This window comes from Protopterus annectens, chromosome 17.part0 (assembly GCF_019279795.1).
Source record: "Protopterus annectens isolate FY-2018-M chromosome 17.part0, PAN1.0, whole genome shotgun sequence".
Classification (NCBI taxonomy): Eukaryota; Metazoa; Chordata; order Ceratodontiformes; family Protopteridae; genus Protopterus; species Protopterus annectens.
Genome location: NC_056751.1, coordinates 809,964,880 through 809,982,097, shown reverse-complemented (window position 1 = coordinate 809,982,097; position 17,218 = coordinate 809,964,880). Strand labels below are relative to the sequence as shown.

General features: G+C 45.7%; 1 protein-coding gene across 1 annotated transcript in view; it reads left to right on the top strand.

Moving 5' to 3' along the window:
* The window catches only part of EIF4G2 (eukaryotic translation initiation factor 4 gamma 2), a 1,765,983-nt gene extending 1,748,991 nt beyond the window's left edge, over window positions 1-16,992 (top strand). The window contains exon 21 of the mRNA XM_044059276.1: window positions 16,170-16,992. Within this exon, the coding sequence (XP_043915211.1) occupies window positions 16,170-16,235 (66 nt within the window). The 3' untranslated portion in view covers window positions 16,236-16,992. The remainder of the gene's footprint in view (window positions 1-16,169) is intronic.
* Window positions 16,993-17,218: the final 226 nt, after the last annotated feature.

Here is a 17,218-nt window from a genome sequence, read left to right as displayed (position 1 = left end):
GCAATGGAGTGCCTCCACCTCCAAATCTGGAGGAAGCAAAGCACAACCCTACAGTAAGTAGTCTCAATGACTTCCCTCTACCATCACCAAGCACTTATCTTTTGGCAGCCCCCTTGCGGGGAAAATTAGCACTTTATGCTCAAAATTGGCAGCTAATTACCCAGGACAAGTGGGTGTTAAAAATAGTATCCCAGGGGTACAGATTTCATTTCCATACTTTGCCAATTCCAGACTGTTGGCCAGATCTGCCACAAAATCAATGGGCAGAGGCTCAGAAACAAGTTACGTCCCTCATGGATATGGGGGCTATTCAGCCAGTACCAGAACAGGAAAAAGGACAAGGTTTTCATTCAAGACTGTTCCTGGTACCCAGAAAAGACCATGCCTGGCGTCCAGTACTGGACTTATCGATTTTGAACATGTTCCTGGACATTCCAAAATTCAAAATGCTGACTTTATAACAGCTACTGCGTATGCTGGGCAAGAACGCTTGGTTAGTGACTCTAGACTTAAGAGGCATACCTGCATATCCCAATAAGGGAATGATGCAGACGATATCTCCGCTTCAAGGCAGGTTTTATGCATTACCAATTCTCTGCACTGCCCTTTGGCTTATCTACTGCGCCCAGCGTCTTTACAAAGTGCCTCGCACCAGTAATTGCATTTTGCAGACAAAGAAGCATACAAATTTATCCTTACTTGGACGACTGTCTTATTCAAGCAGAGAACAAGGACATTCTTCAACATCTGGCGTTTGTAAAAAGGCGTCTAACATGCCTAGAGTACACAATAAACGAAAAGAAATCACAACTGGTACCCTCACAAATAATTACTTTCTTCGGTGCAAGCTTGAATACAACTGCCCAGATGGCTTACCTTATGCCAGACAAACAAAGGCAACTGACTATATACTTCAAACAGATGGCAACAAACACCCAGTTATCTGTAAGACAAATTCTGCAGTCTCAGGGGTTCATGACATCCTGCATTCTACTAATTCCATATGCAATACTGCATATGAGGAAACTTCAATGGTACCTAAAAAGTTTATGGAGTCAACATGGTCACAGTCTGGAAACAATGATTCCTCTCATTCCCTGCCTTCTACAGGAGTTTCTTTGGTGGGCAGAGACATGTCACCAAAACAAGGGTCTATCATTCACTCTGCCCCCTGCCACCCAAACCCTGACGCATCAGACTATGCTTGGGGGGGCCCACCTGGCGGGGAGATGCATTCAGGGCATATGGAGCCCAAAACAAATGCATCTGCATATCAACCAGAAAGAGATGCTAGCTGTTCAGAATGCCCTGACGGCCTTCAAGGACTTACTTCATCCAGGACAACTACTGATAAAGACGGACAACACCATGGTTATGTGGTACTTAAACAAGCAGGGGGGCTACACATTCCTACCCCCTTTGCAGACTAGCCATGGCATTGTGGAACACAGCCTTGTCTTACCAAGTACATCTTCAAGCTCAATTCCTGCCAGGAAAACAAAATACTCTGGCAGACGACCTAAGCAGAAATCTTATGGACCCGCATGAGTGGAAACTGAATCCACAAGTCTTCAGCATGGTAACACAGAAATGGAGGAGCCCAGACATAGATCTATTTGCCTCTCCCCAAAGTTATCAACTGGACAAATTCTGCACAAGGACTTATCACAGACAAGTATAGAAAGTGGATGCCTTATCCTTCAGTTGGAAAAACCCATCAGTCTAAGCCTTTCCCCCTCTGCCTCTTCTCTCCAAGGTCTTACTAAAGGTCAGACAGGAGAAACGAAAAATGATCCTAATTGCTCCGGACTGGTCTCTAAGGATTATGTCTCAACTCCCTCCTTGGAACTTGCCTCAAATACCTCATCTACTGTCTCAGCAGAACAGTCAAATTCTGCACACTCCGCTCCAAACTCTGAACCTTGCAGCATGGCTGATCATGTAATTATTCAAACACCACCTCTCAGTAAATCTGTTATGGATGTCATTTTGGAAGCCAGAGGGCCTAGTACTAGAAAATCTTATGCTGATAAATGGAAGAGATTCTGTGCTTAGAACCAAGCACAAGGAATGGACTTATCAAAACCAAATATCCCTCAGATTTTACAGTACTTGACTGAGTTGCTTGACAAGGACCTATCCTTCTCTTCAATAAAAATCCATGCCTCTGCCATCTCGGCTCATTACAACACGGAGCCTCCCATCTTTTCTCTTCCTCTGCTAAAACAGTATCTTAGAGGGGCCAAAAATTTAAAGCCTCCTGGAAGATCACCAACAACTGCATGGGACCTCAGTTTTCTGCTCGAAAAACTCACCCTGCCTCCTTTTGACCCAGCAGCTACTGCGGATATAAAGTTTTTATCTTGGAAAACAGCTTTCCTTTTGGCGATCACTTCAGCAAGAAGGGTTTCAGAACTACAGGCTCTCATGGCTGTGGAGCCTTTTATTGCATTTTACCCGGACAGGGTGTCCCTCAGGACCAATCCTTCCTTTATGCCTAAGGTGGTATCCAGTGTGGCTCTTAACCAAACTATTCACCTGCCAACATTTTATCCAAATCCGCAGAACAAGGGGGCGCGGATTCTGCATTCATTGGATGTGCACAGATAACTAAGATTCTACTTAAACAGGACCAAATCTCCAAGAAAGTCTGAGCAACTACTGGTGGCATTTGCTTCAGGATCAGAGGGGAAGGCTATATCAAAGCTGACTATTTCTAAGTGGATAAACCACTGCATTCGTTCCTGCTACTTGCATGATAAAACTGTACCCAAGGGAATCAGGTCACATTCCACCAGAGCTGCCTCTACCTCAGCAGCCTTTCTCAGAGGAGTTCCAACCAAAGACATTTTAGAAGCTGCTACTTGGAGCTCTGTTCATACTTTCACAAAGCGTTATCATTTGCCTCTCTTTAAATCAGTTCTGCAGGGCCTTTTAGCTACTCCTAATGCTATCTAGTTCCATCCTCCCATCCATAGCTTTGGGATTCTACCCAAATGTAATGACTGCAACAGTGAAACACAAAGAACATAGTATAGTTGTGTACACTTATCATAAATGTAGATGTTCGAGTCTATTCACTGTTGCAGTCCGGGTTACCCACCTGCCCATCCCCCTTTTTTATAACTTCGCTTTCCTTCACTGTACTCTAAAGCCTTTGTGGTGTATTTGCTTTTAGATGAAGGTAAAGGTTACGTTGCTAAAAGTGCATCTTCATATATTACTGTTTAATTTTATATATATATATATATATATATATATATATATATATATATATATATGTGCTCCCCATTTGGGGAGGGGGGCACCTGACATCTGGGGCAAGAAAAACTGATTAAAATGGCATCTGCTGCATGTTTTATACCCCTGACGTCATGGAAGAGGAGACAGCAACCAACGCAGGACCCAAGATTTGTTATTCAGGCCGACTGAGGGCAACCTGTCAGCAGATTACCCAAATGTAATGACTGCAACAGTGAATACACTCGAACATCTACATTTATGGTAAGTGTACACAACTGTACTTTGTGTTGGGTACTTAAGCGTAAATGTTGCTACTGAAGTAGCTTCATTGTTGCAGTATCATTTTCCACTCTCTTGCACCCTTTCTTTTCTCTCTAGGGGGTTTCCACAGTGTCCTTCTCCCTCCTTGCTCTGTTGCAAGCTGGGGATATATCTGAGCAGATCACATTCCTGGCTACCCTGAGATGGAATCTCTGGACAGGGGCAAGAAAGACACAAATATAATGCTGGCCTGCAACCATTTATTGCATCAACATCCTGATTTCTGGTTTGGAAGCATGTGCCAAGCTGTAGGGAAAAGTGAAAGGTTCTGGTGTTTGGGCTAGTTTCCAGTATCATCTGGGTAGGAATTCCAAGTGTTAGTACTGCAACATTGAGGCTACTAGAGCATCTGCATTTATGGTAAGTACATAACACGACTATTCTTTGGATCCTTCTGATGCAAGGAGCACAGTCTTGGGCTGATGCCCCCACTTCTAAAGGCCCCTTTCAAACTGATAATTTCCTAATTCAGATCCAACCACACATGGCTTGGATCTGACAAATAATGATGAAACTGTTTCTTTAAAGACTTGCCAAGTTTCTTTCAAAGATCTCTTGGGATAGATACCAACATTACTGTCTAATTTTTTTGTAGTTCAACACTATATAAAGCTGTAATCCTGTACTTTAAATTTGCATGTAATATTTGATGTCCTCCTATTCCCATGTTGCAGTATTCTGCATATGGATTTATCCCTTCAGTCTCGCGTACGTGTGGCCAATATTCAAAAGCCTTCAGTCACTCTATGGTGCGTCAGATGTCAGGCAAGGCAGAGGACACGTGGGCCATAAAAGTGATGTCTGCATGCACCAGCCCTTAGAACTTTTCAGCAGCCATTCATATGCTAAGTGTTCCTGCTACCGCTGACGTCACGATAGTTTTACAGATAAGTACCCCGTTGGGGAAACTTTTTTCAGTTCTTCCTTATTGTAACATTGCTTGTTAATGTCATCCAGAAAGGGAAAGTGTCGGTGTGGACGCCAGATCCCTTATAAGGATGCCCACAATGTGCTCTCATTAGAAAGAATTCACAACTATAGGGCCTGCCCTGTTTGCTAGGTGTTCATGCTGAAAACCTTGCATAGCCGGTTGCACGTGTTAAATTTATATCTTGACAACCAACGCCTGAAACGTCTTCTGCTTAGGATGGAAGGTCCTTCCGACTTCCCCCAGATCCACCCAAGAAGAGGGCCAGAACCTTAGGCCTTCGTCCATTGCTGAGCCTCCTTCTCCCGACATGGGCCTGGTTTCAAGATCGGGCTCCACATCCGCTTTTGCAGAGGTCACGGGTACCTCTAAGGATGCTGCACCATCCACAGATGAGAGCACATTCACTGAAGCTATACCAGCATCACTAGCAGACATGGGGGGGGGGGGACTAGCACTTCATGGGGAGTTGTCAGAGACGTTTGCCCCTTTACAGTCCCCAGTTTCTAGGAAACAAGACTACCACTCCTTCAAAAAGAAGGGAGAAGAGGAAAATGTAATCTGATATTGTTAATCCTCATTCATTCCTTACATGTGGGTATCGGTTCCGACCTCGAAACCGAGTCGGCCATCTTCCAAACTCGCATCAGCTACAAACTCTCGAGCTAAAACTCTTACCCAGAATTCCCCTCTCCCTGTTACCCCAGATTTCGTTTGCCACGTCACCATTCGGTTGTGTCAAGCTACTTCTCTTGAGCGAAGTACAATATTTTTCTTCATACTAAATTCTAAAACGGCCTTTTCTCACAGGAAAGTTATTAGATAGTTTGCTCTTATCTTATCGCATTTAGCAACCATCCTTTCTTGAATCTTTTAAATTCCTTTCCTCCCCTTTACCACGAGGTAATTTCTTTACCATCATTGGTAAATCCCCTTTCCTTCTTACCTTTGGGTAATTCTTGTACCATTGCTGGTATTTTTTCTGGGTTTCCTTCTTTCTTTCTAACATGGCAGATAAAAAAGGTAGTCTAGGATTTAAAAGATGTTTAGATTGTGGCCATAAATTACCTACTTCAGATGCACATTCCCTGTGTGTCTATTGCTTGGGTGTGCCTCATTTAACAGTTGACCTGCCCTGCGGGATTTGTAAGAATTTCTCTAACAGGTTGTTGTTCGAGAGAAAAAATAAATGAATATTGAAGGGGCTACTTAAATCTCCTTTTTCAGAGGCTATTTCTGGGTCGGAGGCTTCAACCCCTCCAAGATCCCATAAGAAAAAGAGTGCTGAACATATAAAGGCCAAGTCTCTTCCTTCGTCCCCTGCTGGGGACCCCCAGGAACCGAAACCCAAGAAAGCTAAGCTTTCCAGTTCGGGTTTGACTTTTTCGGCTCCAGTGCTTTTGGTACCTAGACCTTCGGCACAGAGTCCATTGGCGCCATCTGTGACTTCGGCACTGACTAGCGTGCCCTTTACTGTATCGGTACTGAGGGGTTCCTCGGTTCAGACTTCTTTACCTGCACCGACTGTCCAGTCGATGCAAACTGTTACGACGTTGATGGATTTTTTGACGCCCATTGCCTTTTTGGCTCCGACAACTTACCTGACACAGACTACCCTTTCAGCACCGATCACTCGGTTATCGGCACCGATGTTTTTCAGTTCCAGCCTTAATGCCGACAGTCACTTTGGTACCGACCTTATCGGTGCAGACCATGACTTCAGCACCGATGAATTCCTCGGTGCAGACACCTGTAGTTTAGTCCTTTACAGCCCCGTTGTTTTCGGTGCAGAACTCCGTGGTGGGCACCGAGCTTGCTCCATCTTTGGATAGACCTGACTCCCCATCAGCCGTGTCCGTGAAATCCACTAGAAGCCTCTCTGAACATGACGTGTTGCGTCTTGTGGATCAAGTGCTTTTGACCAGAGGTATCCTGACCACCAGGACCTATCCTTCCTTGGGAGGTGATCACCCTTACCAAAGACCCCTACTTATTCTCCTCCTTCATTGCCTTTGAAGCCCCTTCATATAGCGCAGTCTTCCCACTCTAGGGTTCCTTTTATGGACCTCACTAAGGAGTCGCAGTTGCCTTTGTGGCAGGAGAGTTTTGCTATGACCCAGGATGTCAGCTGTGGCATACGTAATTTGGTGTTTCACAGCCATCCAGGGACTCCAAGTCGGCAGGCTAAGCCACTTAGGAGAGGGATTACCCCTGCCCTGGGCACTCGCACTTCTTCAGGTGGACCAGATTTTCAGCTAATGGAGGAGGTTCTGGCGTCTGTTGGCGATCCTGTGCTATCACTTTCCCCACCCTCCTCTGGACCGCAGTGTACACAAGTCGCTCCTAGCGGACACCGGGCGCAAGGGCCTCAGGATATACTCCCACAGGAAACCCCTTTGGGGCGGTCTTCCCCAGCTTCTCCCTCTGAGGAAGTTCATCAAGAGCTTGTGCAAGAGGAAGCACATGGACACCACAGAGGAGTCCCTTACTGAAGACAGACTTTGATGATGGGGAAGGGTCCCCTCACTCACCCTCTGAGGTATCCTTTGGTGATGGTCTTGAAATTCTTAAACAGAGCGGTGACTGGCAGCCCTCTAACCCGACATCTGAAGAGTGTGTTACTGCAGGCCTTCCCTCCTGGGTTACTCCACCTGCCATCGAACTGGTCCAGCAGCTCATCATGCAGCGTGCGTGGAAGGCTCCTGACACCGTTGAGGCCATTCCCCGGTGGCTAGATAAAATTTTGTCCCTTCCTGCTACTGATCCCCATTGGTCCAAAGGTCTTCCTGTAGATGCTTTGGTGGTGGCGGCTGAAACTTAAAAGGACCTGGCAGAAAAAGAAAGCCAGACTGTCCATCCGCCCAACAGAGAGTCCCGGGCTCTGGACAGAATATGTAAGTGTATTTTTGCATCAGCAACCTTTGCAATCATGTCCCTGAACTATATGGCACACTTTACCAGGCTTCAAAGAGATATAATTTCTGAGCTCCCTGAAACTTTGGCTGGAGCTTTGTCTGATGAGGTCCGTGACAGTGGCCTCTCAGCTAGCCATCATTGAATCGATATCCAACTCCTCCATGCACCTGATATCTCACACATCAGAAGGAGCAGCTAGAGTGGTGAGTTCAGGCATTGTTCTGAGACGACACGCCTCGATGCGCTTGTGTAATTTCGCGGAACCCTTCATGGCTTCCTTTCTCGACAGTCCCATCGAAGCCTCTTCATCGCTTGTGTAATTTCGTGGAATCCTTCATGGCTTCCTTTCTCGACAGTCCCATCGAAGCCTCTTCATTGTTTGGACCCAAGGTTGAAAGCACACTGGCCAGATGTGAACAGGACAGTAAGACCCTTTCTGCCCTGGGTGTCCGTTATTATTCTCCTCAACGGGGTTTCTCCAGAAACCAGAAGAGTGGGAAGATATGGCACAAAAAGTCTCAGAGTCCTTTCCGTGACATGCAGGCAGAGTTCTCCCCTAGAGGCAGAGAGGGAAACTCACAGGAAGACTCCCTTTTTGGGGCAGAGGGGGTCTGCATAACCAGGGTTCCAGGGACTCTTTCCTTGGGCAATCCTACCAGCGCTCCTGAATAGCGGCCCAACTGCTTTCCTCTTGAAGTTGTTGGGGGTCGTTTCTCTTTGTACCCTTCTGTCTGGCTAACCATCACCACTGATTCTTGGATACAAAGGATAATAACCAGAGGTTATCATATTCCCTTCGACCTTTGTCCCACTCCCCTAACAAACTTACCTGACGTTCCACCCAGTCAAAGGGAAGAAGCAGCATTAGAGATTTCAAAGCTGCTAAGAAAGAGTCATCCAAATAGTCCTTCCAGACCAGATAGGATCCAGATTCTACTCTAGACTATTTTTGGTGCCAAAGAAAACCGGGGACTGGAGACCAATTTTTGGATCTCAGTGTATTGAACAAGTTTGTAAAAGTACAAAAATTCTGGATGGTCACAATACAGTCTAGCCCTCTGCTTTTGGAAAAAGACGATTGGATGTGCTCGATAGATCTTCAAGATGCGTACTACCACATAAAAGTGGACAGACCATCAAGAAGATTCCTTCGCTTCCGTGCGGGAACCAGTCACTATCAGTTCAGAGTACTGCCCTTCGGACTCTCTTCAGCCCCCAGAGTGTTCACAAAGTGCATGTCAGTCATCACAGCTCACTTGCGACTACAAGGATTCCAGGTGTTTCCATACCTAGATGACTGGCTACTCTCTGCCCCCACCAGACATCTATTGGAAGAAGCCCTGGCATACTCTCTCCTTTCTGCAGAAAGGCTAGGCATAACCATAAACTGGCAAAAATCCAATCTCACTTCATCTCAGTCCACAGAATTCATAGGGGTCATCTTGAATACAAGGATTTGCAGAGCATCCATTCCAGAACACAGAATTCTAGGGATAAAGTAACAACTGATCCCAATCCTTTCAAGGGAGAAATCCACAGCTCACTCTGTTCTACAGTTGTTGGATTCCATGGCAGCCTTCATCACCATTGTCCCCCTGGCCAGGTTTCACATGAGGCTTCTACAATGGTTACTGCTCACCCAATGGTATCCCTTTCAGTACCCTCTTTCAGCCAGGATTCGGGTAACTCACAGGTGCAGACAGGATTTAAATTGGTGGATGGCCCACAACCTGTCACAATGGGTCTCGCCCCTTTTCCCCCCTACAGCCCAAGGCTACAGTGACCACGGATGCCTCCCTGATGGGGTGGGGGGGCTATGTCAGGCACAAACAGTCCAAGGTACTTGGTCCGAAATGGAGGCGCATTTGCATATAAATGTTCTAGAGCTGAGGACGGTGCTTCTGGCTTTGCAAGCATTCCATCTCCTGCTGCCGTCTGCGACTATTGCGATAGTCAGACAAAATGGTGGTGGTCTGGTACATCAACAAACAAGGTGGAACCAGATCTTACCCACTCTGTCGAGCAGCCATGAGGATGTGACATTGGGCAATGGCTACCAACCGTTTTCTTGTAGCAACGCACATTCCGGGAGTTCCAGCGTGATAGCAGACAGACTCAGCAGGTGTATACTACAACCTCACGAGTAGTCCCTGAATCCCTTGATAGCGACGGAGATTTTCAACCGCTGGGGTCTTCCTTTCTGCGACCTCTTTGCGTCCCCGACCAGCTACAAATGCAGCAACTATTTCGCCCTGATTCCCCCTCCGGGACGGTCATCCAGGGACGCTCTAGTCCACCATTGGCCCTCGGGTCGACTTTATGCATTTCCACCTCTTCCCCTCATTACCCAGTTTCTGAAGAAAGCCCGCCGGTTGAAGAGCAAAGTAATCCTCATAGCACCATATTGGCCTCGTCAGATTTGGTTCCCCTTCCTTTGGCCTCACCTGCTTGATCAACCTTGTATTCTCCATCCAACCCCGAGGTTGATCTCCCATCTGCAGAATCTGTTTCACCCCAACTTGAACAGCCTGATGCTCACAGCTTGGCTCCTCCAATTCCCTTGATTGCCAGGCAGAATGATCTTTCTTTGCCAGTATGTGACATTCTTATTGAATCTCATAAGTCTTCCACCAGAATTACATATCTCAGCAAGTGGAAAAGATTTACATTTTGGCTGAAAGAAAAACAGGTAGATCCTTTTTCAGCACCAGTGTCACTAGTACTGGAGTATCTAGCTACCCTATTTCAATCCAGTCTATCTGCCTCTACCATTAGAGTTCATTTGGCTGCAATATCTAATTTCCATGATGGTGTCCATGACTCCTCTTATGTCACACAAATTATGCAAGACTTTCATAAAAGGCATTAATCATCTAAAACCCCCTTTTAGCGAACCTACTCAACCATGGGATCTGTCATTATTCCTACAGGCTTTGAGAATGCCACCTTTCGAACCAGCTTCTTCTTGCGACCTCAAATATTTGTCATGGAAAACATTGTTTTTGGTCGCCATTACTTCTGCCAGACGTATCTCTGAGCTTCAAGCCTTATGCATCAAGAGTCCATATTTGATTTTTCATAGATATAGTGTAATTGAGAACTAATCTTTCCTGTCTGCCAAAGGTGATCTCTGAAATGTCCAGTAATCAAACCATTGAATTGCCAGTTTTCTTCCCCAATCATTCAAACAAAGGAGAGAATTGCTTACATACCCTAGATATTCACAGGCAAATTCACTTCTTCTTGAACAGGATTAAGGCCTCTCGTAAATCAGACCAGTTATTTTTGGCCTATTCTGGACCTAGATTAGGATGTGCTGTTGCTAAGGTCACTTTGGCTAAATGGTTGAAAGACTGTGACCTTCATTTATAGACAACGTAATATTCCATTACCTACTACCATAAAGGCTCATTCTACAAGGTCGGTGGCAACTTCTGCTGCCTTCCATGCCAGAGCCCGTTTATATGGCATTTGTGCAGCTGCAACTTGGGCTACTCCTCATACCTTCATCAATCATTACAAATTGGATTTGGCCTCCAGGGGAAGAGCATCTTTTGGTTCTATGATGCTCAGGAATGTCCTTCCAGGAATAAAGGTAGCTGGGGACTCTGTCCCACACGTAAGGAATGAACGAGGATTAACAATATCAGATAAAGAAGTTTTGCTTACCATAACATTCCATCTGTATTGTTGATCCTCATTCAGTCATTACAACCCTCCCTCCTTCCCCCTCCTGTGGCTTCTAGTGGATCTCACCATCCGGTTCTATTAGGTCATTTGACCAGAGGTAGCCTCTACCTTCTTTTGACTTGCAAACTCAATCTGAGGTAACAGGAAGAGGGGAATTCTGGGTAAGAGTTTTAGCTCGCGAGTTTGTAGCTGACGCGAGCTTGGAAGATGGCCGGCTCTGTTCCGAGGTCTGAACCGGTACCCACAGGAAATGACTGAACAATACAGATGGAACGTTATGGTAAGACATGACTTCTTTTTCCTCCCTCTTCTGAAAGCACGCCTGACTGGTAGGCCTTCAGTCAGAGCCTCTTCAGCGCCTTTATAGCATTGAGTCCTACTCCTCCTTCGACTTCCACCCCTCCTCCTCTCCTAAGCCCTAGGGCTGTGCATACAGACCAACCTCCTGGGGATGAGGAGTTCCATTCAGACTCCTCTGAAGAATCTCTGTCCTACAGTTCTCAACTTTCATCCTTTGGGAATACGGATCCCCTGAGAAAGAGTCTCTGGACCCTTATTCCCCAGTGGAAGATTTAACCTTCAGTGAGACCATTAGCAGGATGAAGGAACATTTCAAATGAGATTCCTCAGAAATGTCTGAGGTGTAGAAGCGGTATTATGACCTCATTCAAATGGAAACACCTAGCCCATCTGCTGTTCCTCCTATTCTCCCAGTCTTCCTAGATGCCTTTTCTTCGGCATCTACTAATCCTGACTCTCAGCCTCCTGCTCCATGCAGACCAGATAGACTGTAGAAGATACCTGACACTGCTAAGCACCTGATAAAAGTGCCCTCCAGCTGACCCAGCCACTATCTCTGTGGCTACTGACAAAGCCACCAAATTATTACCCATTACTGCTATTCTCCCTGCTGACAAGGACAAGAATACCATGGAGAGATTAGGGAAAAAGATTTATACCTTTGCTACATTGGCCTTTAGAACCACTAACTACCAGACCCACATGGCTACGTATAACCTATCTCTTCTATAATCTGCTTCCAAACATTTGCCAGATATTCCAGACTCCCCTGCTAAAACAGCCTTGTCTTCCCTCCTGGCTCTTAGCAAGTCACCAGACACTCCATTAGGTGCAGCTGTGATGCTGCTGAATCCCCTGCTTAAGTCAGCAGCATCAGCGTCCGCCCTACACAGATATTCCTGGCTTTGCCTACAACCCCTGCTAGATGATTTTAGGGCCAAGCTCATGGATACACCCCTTGATAATGCTGCACTTTTTGGATCTAAAGTCGCAGATCTCTTTAAATCACTGCAACAAAAGGGCAAAGAGATGCAGGACCTCGAACATCTCCTGGTCTCGCCAATCCTCAAGTTCCACCGGAGCTACCCTTCCAAAACAGTTTATTAGGAAGCAATCCCGGCCTACCCCTAGTGCCAGACCTCAAAAACTCACCAGGAAACAACCTCCTATGTGTAGAGCACCTTCTGCATCTAGCCAGAGGTCTTCCTTTCAGGACAGGGCAGGTAGCGTCTAACTACCTGCCACCTTTGCCTCAGCCTCCTTCCTCTACCATGCCCCTGTCTTCCCGCCTCTCTTTGTCTCCCTCTGTGGACCCGGATCACCAAAGACAAATGGGTCCTGTCTGTCCTCAAAGATGGCTACTACATGACTTGGCTCTCTCCTCCCTTATTAGGGCATTCCTTGTCCCCCCTTAACAGCAGCTGCCCCTCTTACAACCAGTACTGCAGACATTGCTAGACCAGGGCACTGTACTGTCAGTTCCCTCCTCTGCAAAGGGAAAAGGTTTTTATTCCAGGCTCTTCCTGGTTCCCAAAAAAGACGGACCATGGAAACCCATCCTGGATCTTTCCTACCTCAATCTCTTCCTAAAGGTACCCACCTTCAAAATGCTCACCCTACCTTCCCTTTTTCCCCTAATTACTCCACAGGGATTCATGGCTACTCTAGACATAAAAGATGCTTACCCTGCACATCCCTATCAAACCCTCCCTGCAGGAAATATGTAAGATTTATGGTGGGCTCCTCTCATTGGCAGTTTTCTGCCTTGTCTTTTGGTCTTTCCACTGCTCCCAGAGTCTTAACCAAATGTTTGGCTCCTGTGGTGGCCTACGTCAGGACAAAGGGGATACAGAGTTTCCCCTACATGGATGATATGCTCATCCAGGTCCCCAGCCAACAAATACTGCAAGATCACTTCCACCTGGTGATCTCGTTATTGCAGTCCTTGGGATTCCAGATAAATCTGCCAAGATCCCACCTTCAGGCAACTCAGGACATGGTCTTCCTGGGGTGCAGAATAAGAACAGACCTCATGGAGGCTTACCTGCCACCCCCAAAGGTGAGCTCCCTGTCATATTACCTCCTCCAGGTGTTCCAATCGACCCAGTTGACTGCAAGGCAGTACCTAAAACTATTGGGTTACATGGCAGCCACAATACCCATGCTACCTTTAGCAAGGTTCCACATGAGGAAGCTGCAGTGGTACCTTCAGTCAGTCTGGAAGCAACACAAACAGCTTTTGGAGCACATTGTACCACTTCTACCCTGCTTAAAAAAGGAGATACCTTGGTGGTGGGACCAGGTACAAAGCAACCCAGGACTCTCACTACAACCACCACAACCCACCCAAGTCATGCACACAGATGCCTCGGACCTGGTCTGGGGACCTACTCTGGGAAAAAGACACAGATGCAGGGCTTGTTGCCGGTTCACCTAAAATCGGAACCAATCAATGCCAGAGAAAATGAGGGCAATCCTGCTTAACCCTACAGGCATTTCAACCTTTTCTTCTACAGGAAACTCTTCTGATATACACAGGCAACACAACCATACTGTGGTATATCAACAAGCAAGGGGGGCCAAGTCCTACCTGCTTTGCAGGCTTAGCTGTCTTCATTTGGGAGTTGGCTACCTCTCAAGGAATCTCCCTGCGGGCGACCTACATCCTCTCCCTCCACAACAAATGGATTTGTTGAGCAGAACCAGCACAAACAGCCACAATGGATGCTGAACAGAGAGATATTCTTGGATCTGATCCACAAGTGGGGTTTACGTCAAATAGACCTCTTCGCATTCTCCCTTAACAGGCAACTTCCTGGCTTTTGCACCAGGACACCAGAGCCACAGGAACTAGCAATAGACGCCTTCTCAATCTCATGGAAGGGAAAATATCTATATGCATTCCCCCCTTCCCTCTCATCCAGAGAACCCTGCCGAAAATGCAGGAGGACAATCCAAAAATGTTGTTGGTGACTCACTACTGGCCCAGACAGCACTGGTTCCCCTTACTTCATCTGTCCAGGGGGCAATCACCACGTTACCCCCAAAGTGGACCTCCTCACACAAAACAAGGGATCACTAATCCAGCCACAGTGGCAGATGCTACACCAAACTCTGTGGCTGATAGGATTCTGATTCCATTTAGACACCTTTACAATGAGGACGTGCTCGATGTCCTGCAGGAGGCCAGGAAACCTAATACCAGAAAATCGTGTATCTCAAAGTGGAAACGATTTGCTATTTGGTGTCTCAAAAAAACACTAGATCCACTTCTCAGCAAACATCCTCTAGTGCTGTCCTATTTGTTTGAGCTACTGCAGTCAGGACTGACTTGCTCATCCATTAAAGCCCATCTGTCTGCTATTTCTGCCTGCTTACCTCTGGCACCCCCTTTTGCTTCACGACTACCTTGCAAACTTTTCCTCAAAGGAGTTCTGCACCTTTGGCCCGGAGACGCATTCCCCCTCCACGAGACCTCAACTGTGTGTTAGAGAAGCTTCCGCTGCCTCCTTTTGAGCCAGCTAATAAGGCCTCCTTAAAGCACTGCACCTGGAAAGCCATCCTGCTGATGGCTCTAACCTCAGCCAGGAGAGTATCCAAACTCCAAGCTCTTATGGCTGAACCACCCTTTCTAGTTTTCCACAAAGACAGGGTTACCCTTAGGGCAAATACGTCCTTCATGCCCAAAGTAGTCAGTGACAGGTCCCTAAATCAGGCCATCCAACTACCTGTTTTCTTCCCTAACTCACAGGGAGACCTTGAGAGAGTGTTGCATTCCTTGGACATTCATAGACTGATCAGATTCTATTTGCACAACACCAAGTCTATCAGACAGTCCAGCTATTTGTATCTTTTCACCCCAGAGCCCTGGGTAAGGCTGTTACCAAGCAGACTATTTCTGCTTGGATATCAAAAGCCATAACTTTTTGCTACCAGTTCATGACAAGACCCTGCAAGGGTCAGTCAGTGCTCATTTCACTAAAGCAGTGGCATCTTCAGAAGCCGCCTTCAAGGGTTTGGATTACCCCTTCAATTCTGGAAGCTACTTAGTCATCAGTCCACATCTTTACCATATACTACAAGCTTGACCTCATCTCCAGGTCCAGAGGAGATTTTGCCAGGGCCATCCTGTATGGATTCCTGGAATCTGCATCTAGACCACCACCGCAACCTCAGTGAGCTTTGGCACTCATCCATATGCAGAATACTGCAACATGGGAGTAGAAGGACATAGAAAAGTTGTATAAAGTCTTACCATAACCATAGATGTCCTCTTCCATGTTGCAGTATTCCTTCCCCTCTCATCTGTTACTTTTCTTCCCTTTCTGTATGGCAGTGCTATGTAGCATTGCCCTTACAGGACTGGTTCTGAATGGGGCTACTCTTCTGAGGGCTGGTGCATGCCGACATCACTTTTATGGCCCACATATCCTCTGCCTTGAATGACATCTGACACACCACAGAGGGGACTGAAAGCTTTTGAATACTGGCAGTATGTACGCGAGACTGAAGGGATAAACCCATATGCAGAATACTGCAGCATGGAAGAGAATGATCTCTATGGTTATGGTAATACATTGCACAACTTTTCTTTCTTGTACATTATCCATGTTTGACATCCAGGTTTCACAAAACTAGTTTTAAGTGGTTTTGCTGTACCGTGTTGCTGCTGGTAATAAAATGTCACTGAGCACATGGCAATAGGAGCTCATAAGATGCCTTTTGCAATTTTTTTTTTTCAGCATGGCTTTTAATTTTTTTCTTTTAATAGGTGAATCAGTGGCTGACCTGGCTGGAAACTGCAGAAGAAGAAGAATCTGAAGATGATGCTGATTAAAGAAACAGCCAAAGCCTTAAGTGTGCAGACATACTGTTGATAGTAACATAACGGCATTTGACCTAACCACTGCGAGAATTCATTCCGCTGTAGTGTTTTTGCAATATTTAAAGCAGAAGTGTGTCAAATTGGGATTTCTTCTGCAAATTTTTGTTTTAGTATTATGTCTTAAGCTGTAGTCCACCATCTAACATTTTGATGAACGTTTAGATGACAGTGTCATAGCAGCATGAAATTACTGCTTATGTTCTTGATAGTGACATTAGGTTTGCAGGAACTTTGTTCACTGCCATTTACATTGGATGTAGAGTTAAAAACTGAAAAGCAACACCGAACACTGTAGAAATGCACTTTGCTCAGTGTAATACTTGAGTCGTTGCAATATTTCGATTATCCATTTGGTGTTTGTTACAGGAAATCTTTAATCAATGGTTTGCTGCCGTAATAGTTGCCTGTATTTCTACCTCTAGTAATGGGCTTTATGTGCTAGAATTTAATATTCTCAAGCCTTGGAAAGTGCACAAGTCTTTAAAAAGATTTAATGGATTACTTGCACAATATGGATCAGTTCATAAGAGGGTAAATATGCCTTTGCAGAGTACTTTTTGTAGGTGTATGGAAACCTTTCATTAGTGTGATAAATGGATTTGGTCCCACTGTAGTAGTATTAAAATTAAGCCTACTTAATTTATCAAGTCATGTCAATGCCCTGATTTTATATACCTGTATCCTATCAATAAACATTGTGATACTTTGATGCTTGAGTCTTTATTACTTCGTAGGCTTCATTTCCATCAATGCAAGATTTAATATTATAACATTATTTAGCTTTCCTTACTGTGATCTTGTGAATTGGAAGAACATACATATTCCATATGCTTTGACAGATTTCTTGTTATAGTGCATTGTCAATTGTAGTACTGCCATTTTCACATCATTAATTTTGTGTGGTATTTTAAAATATGAAAGTTTGTCTTGGTCAC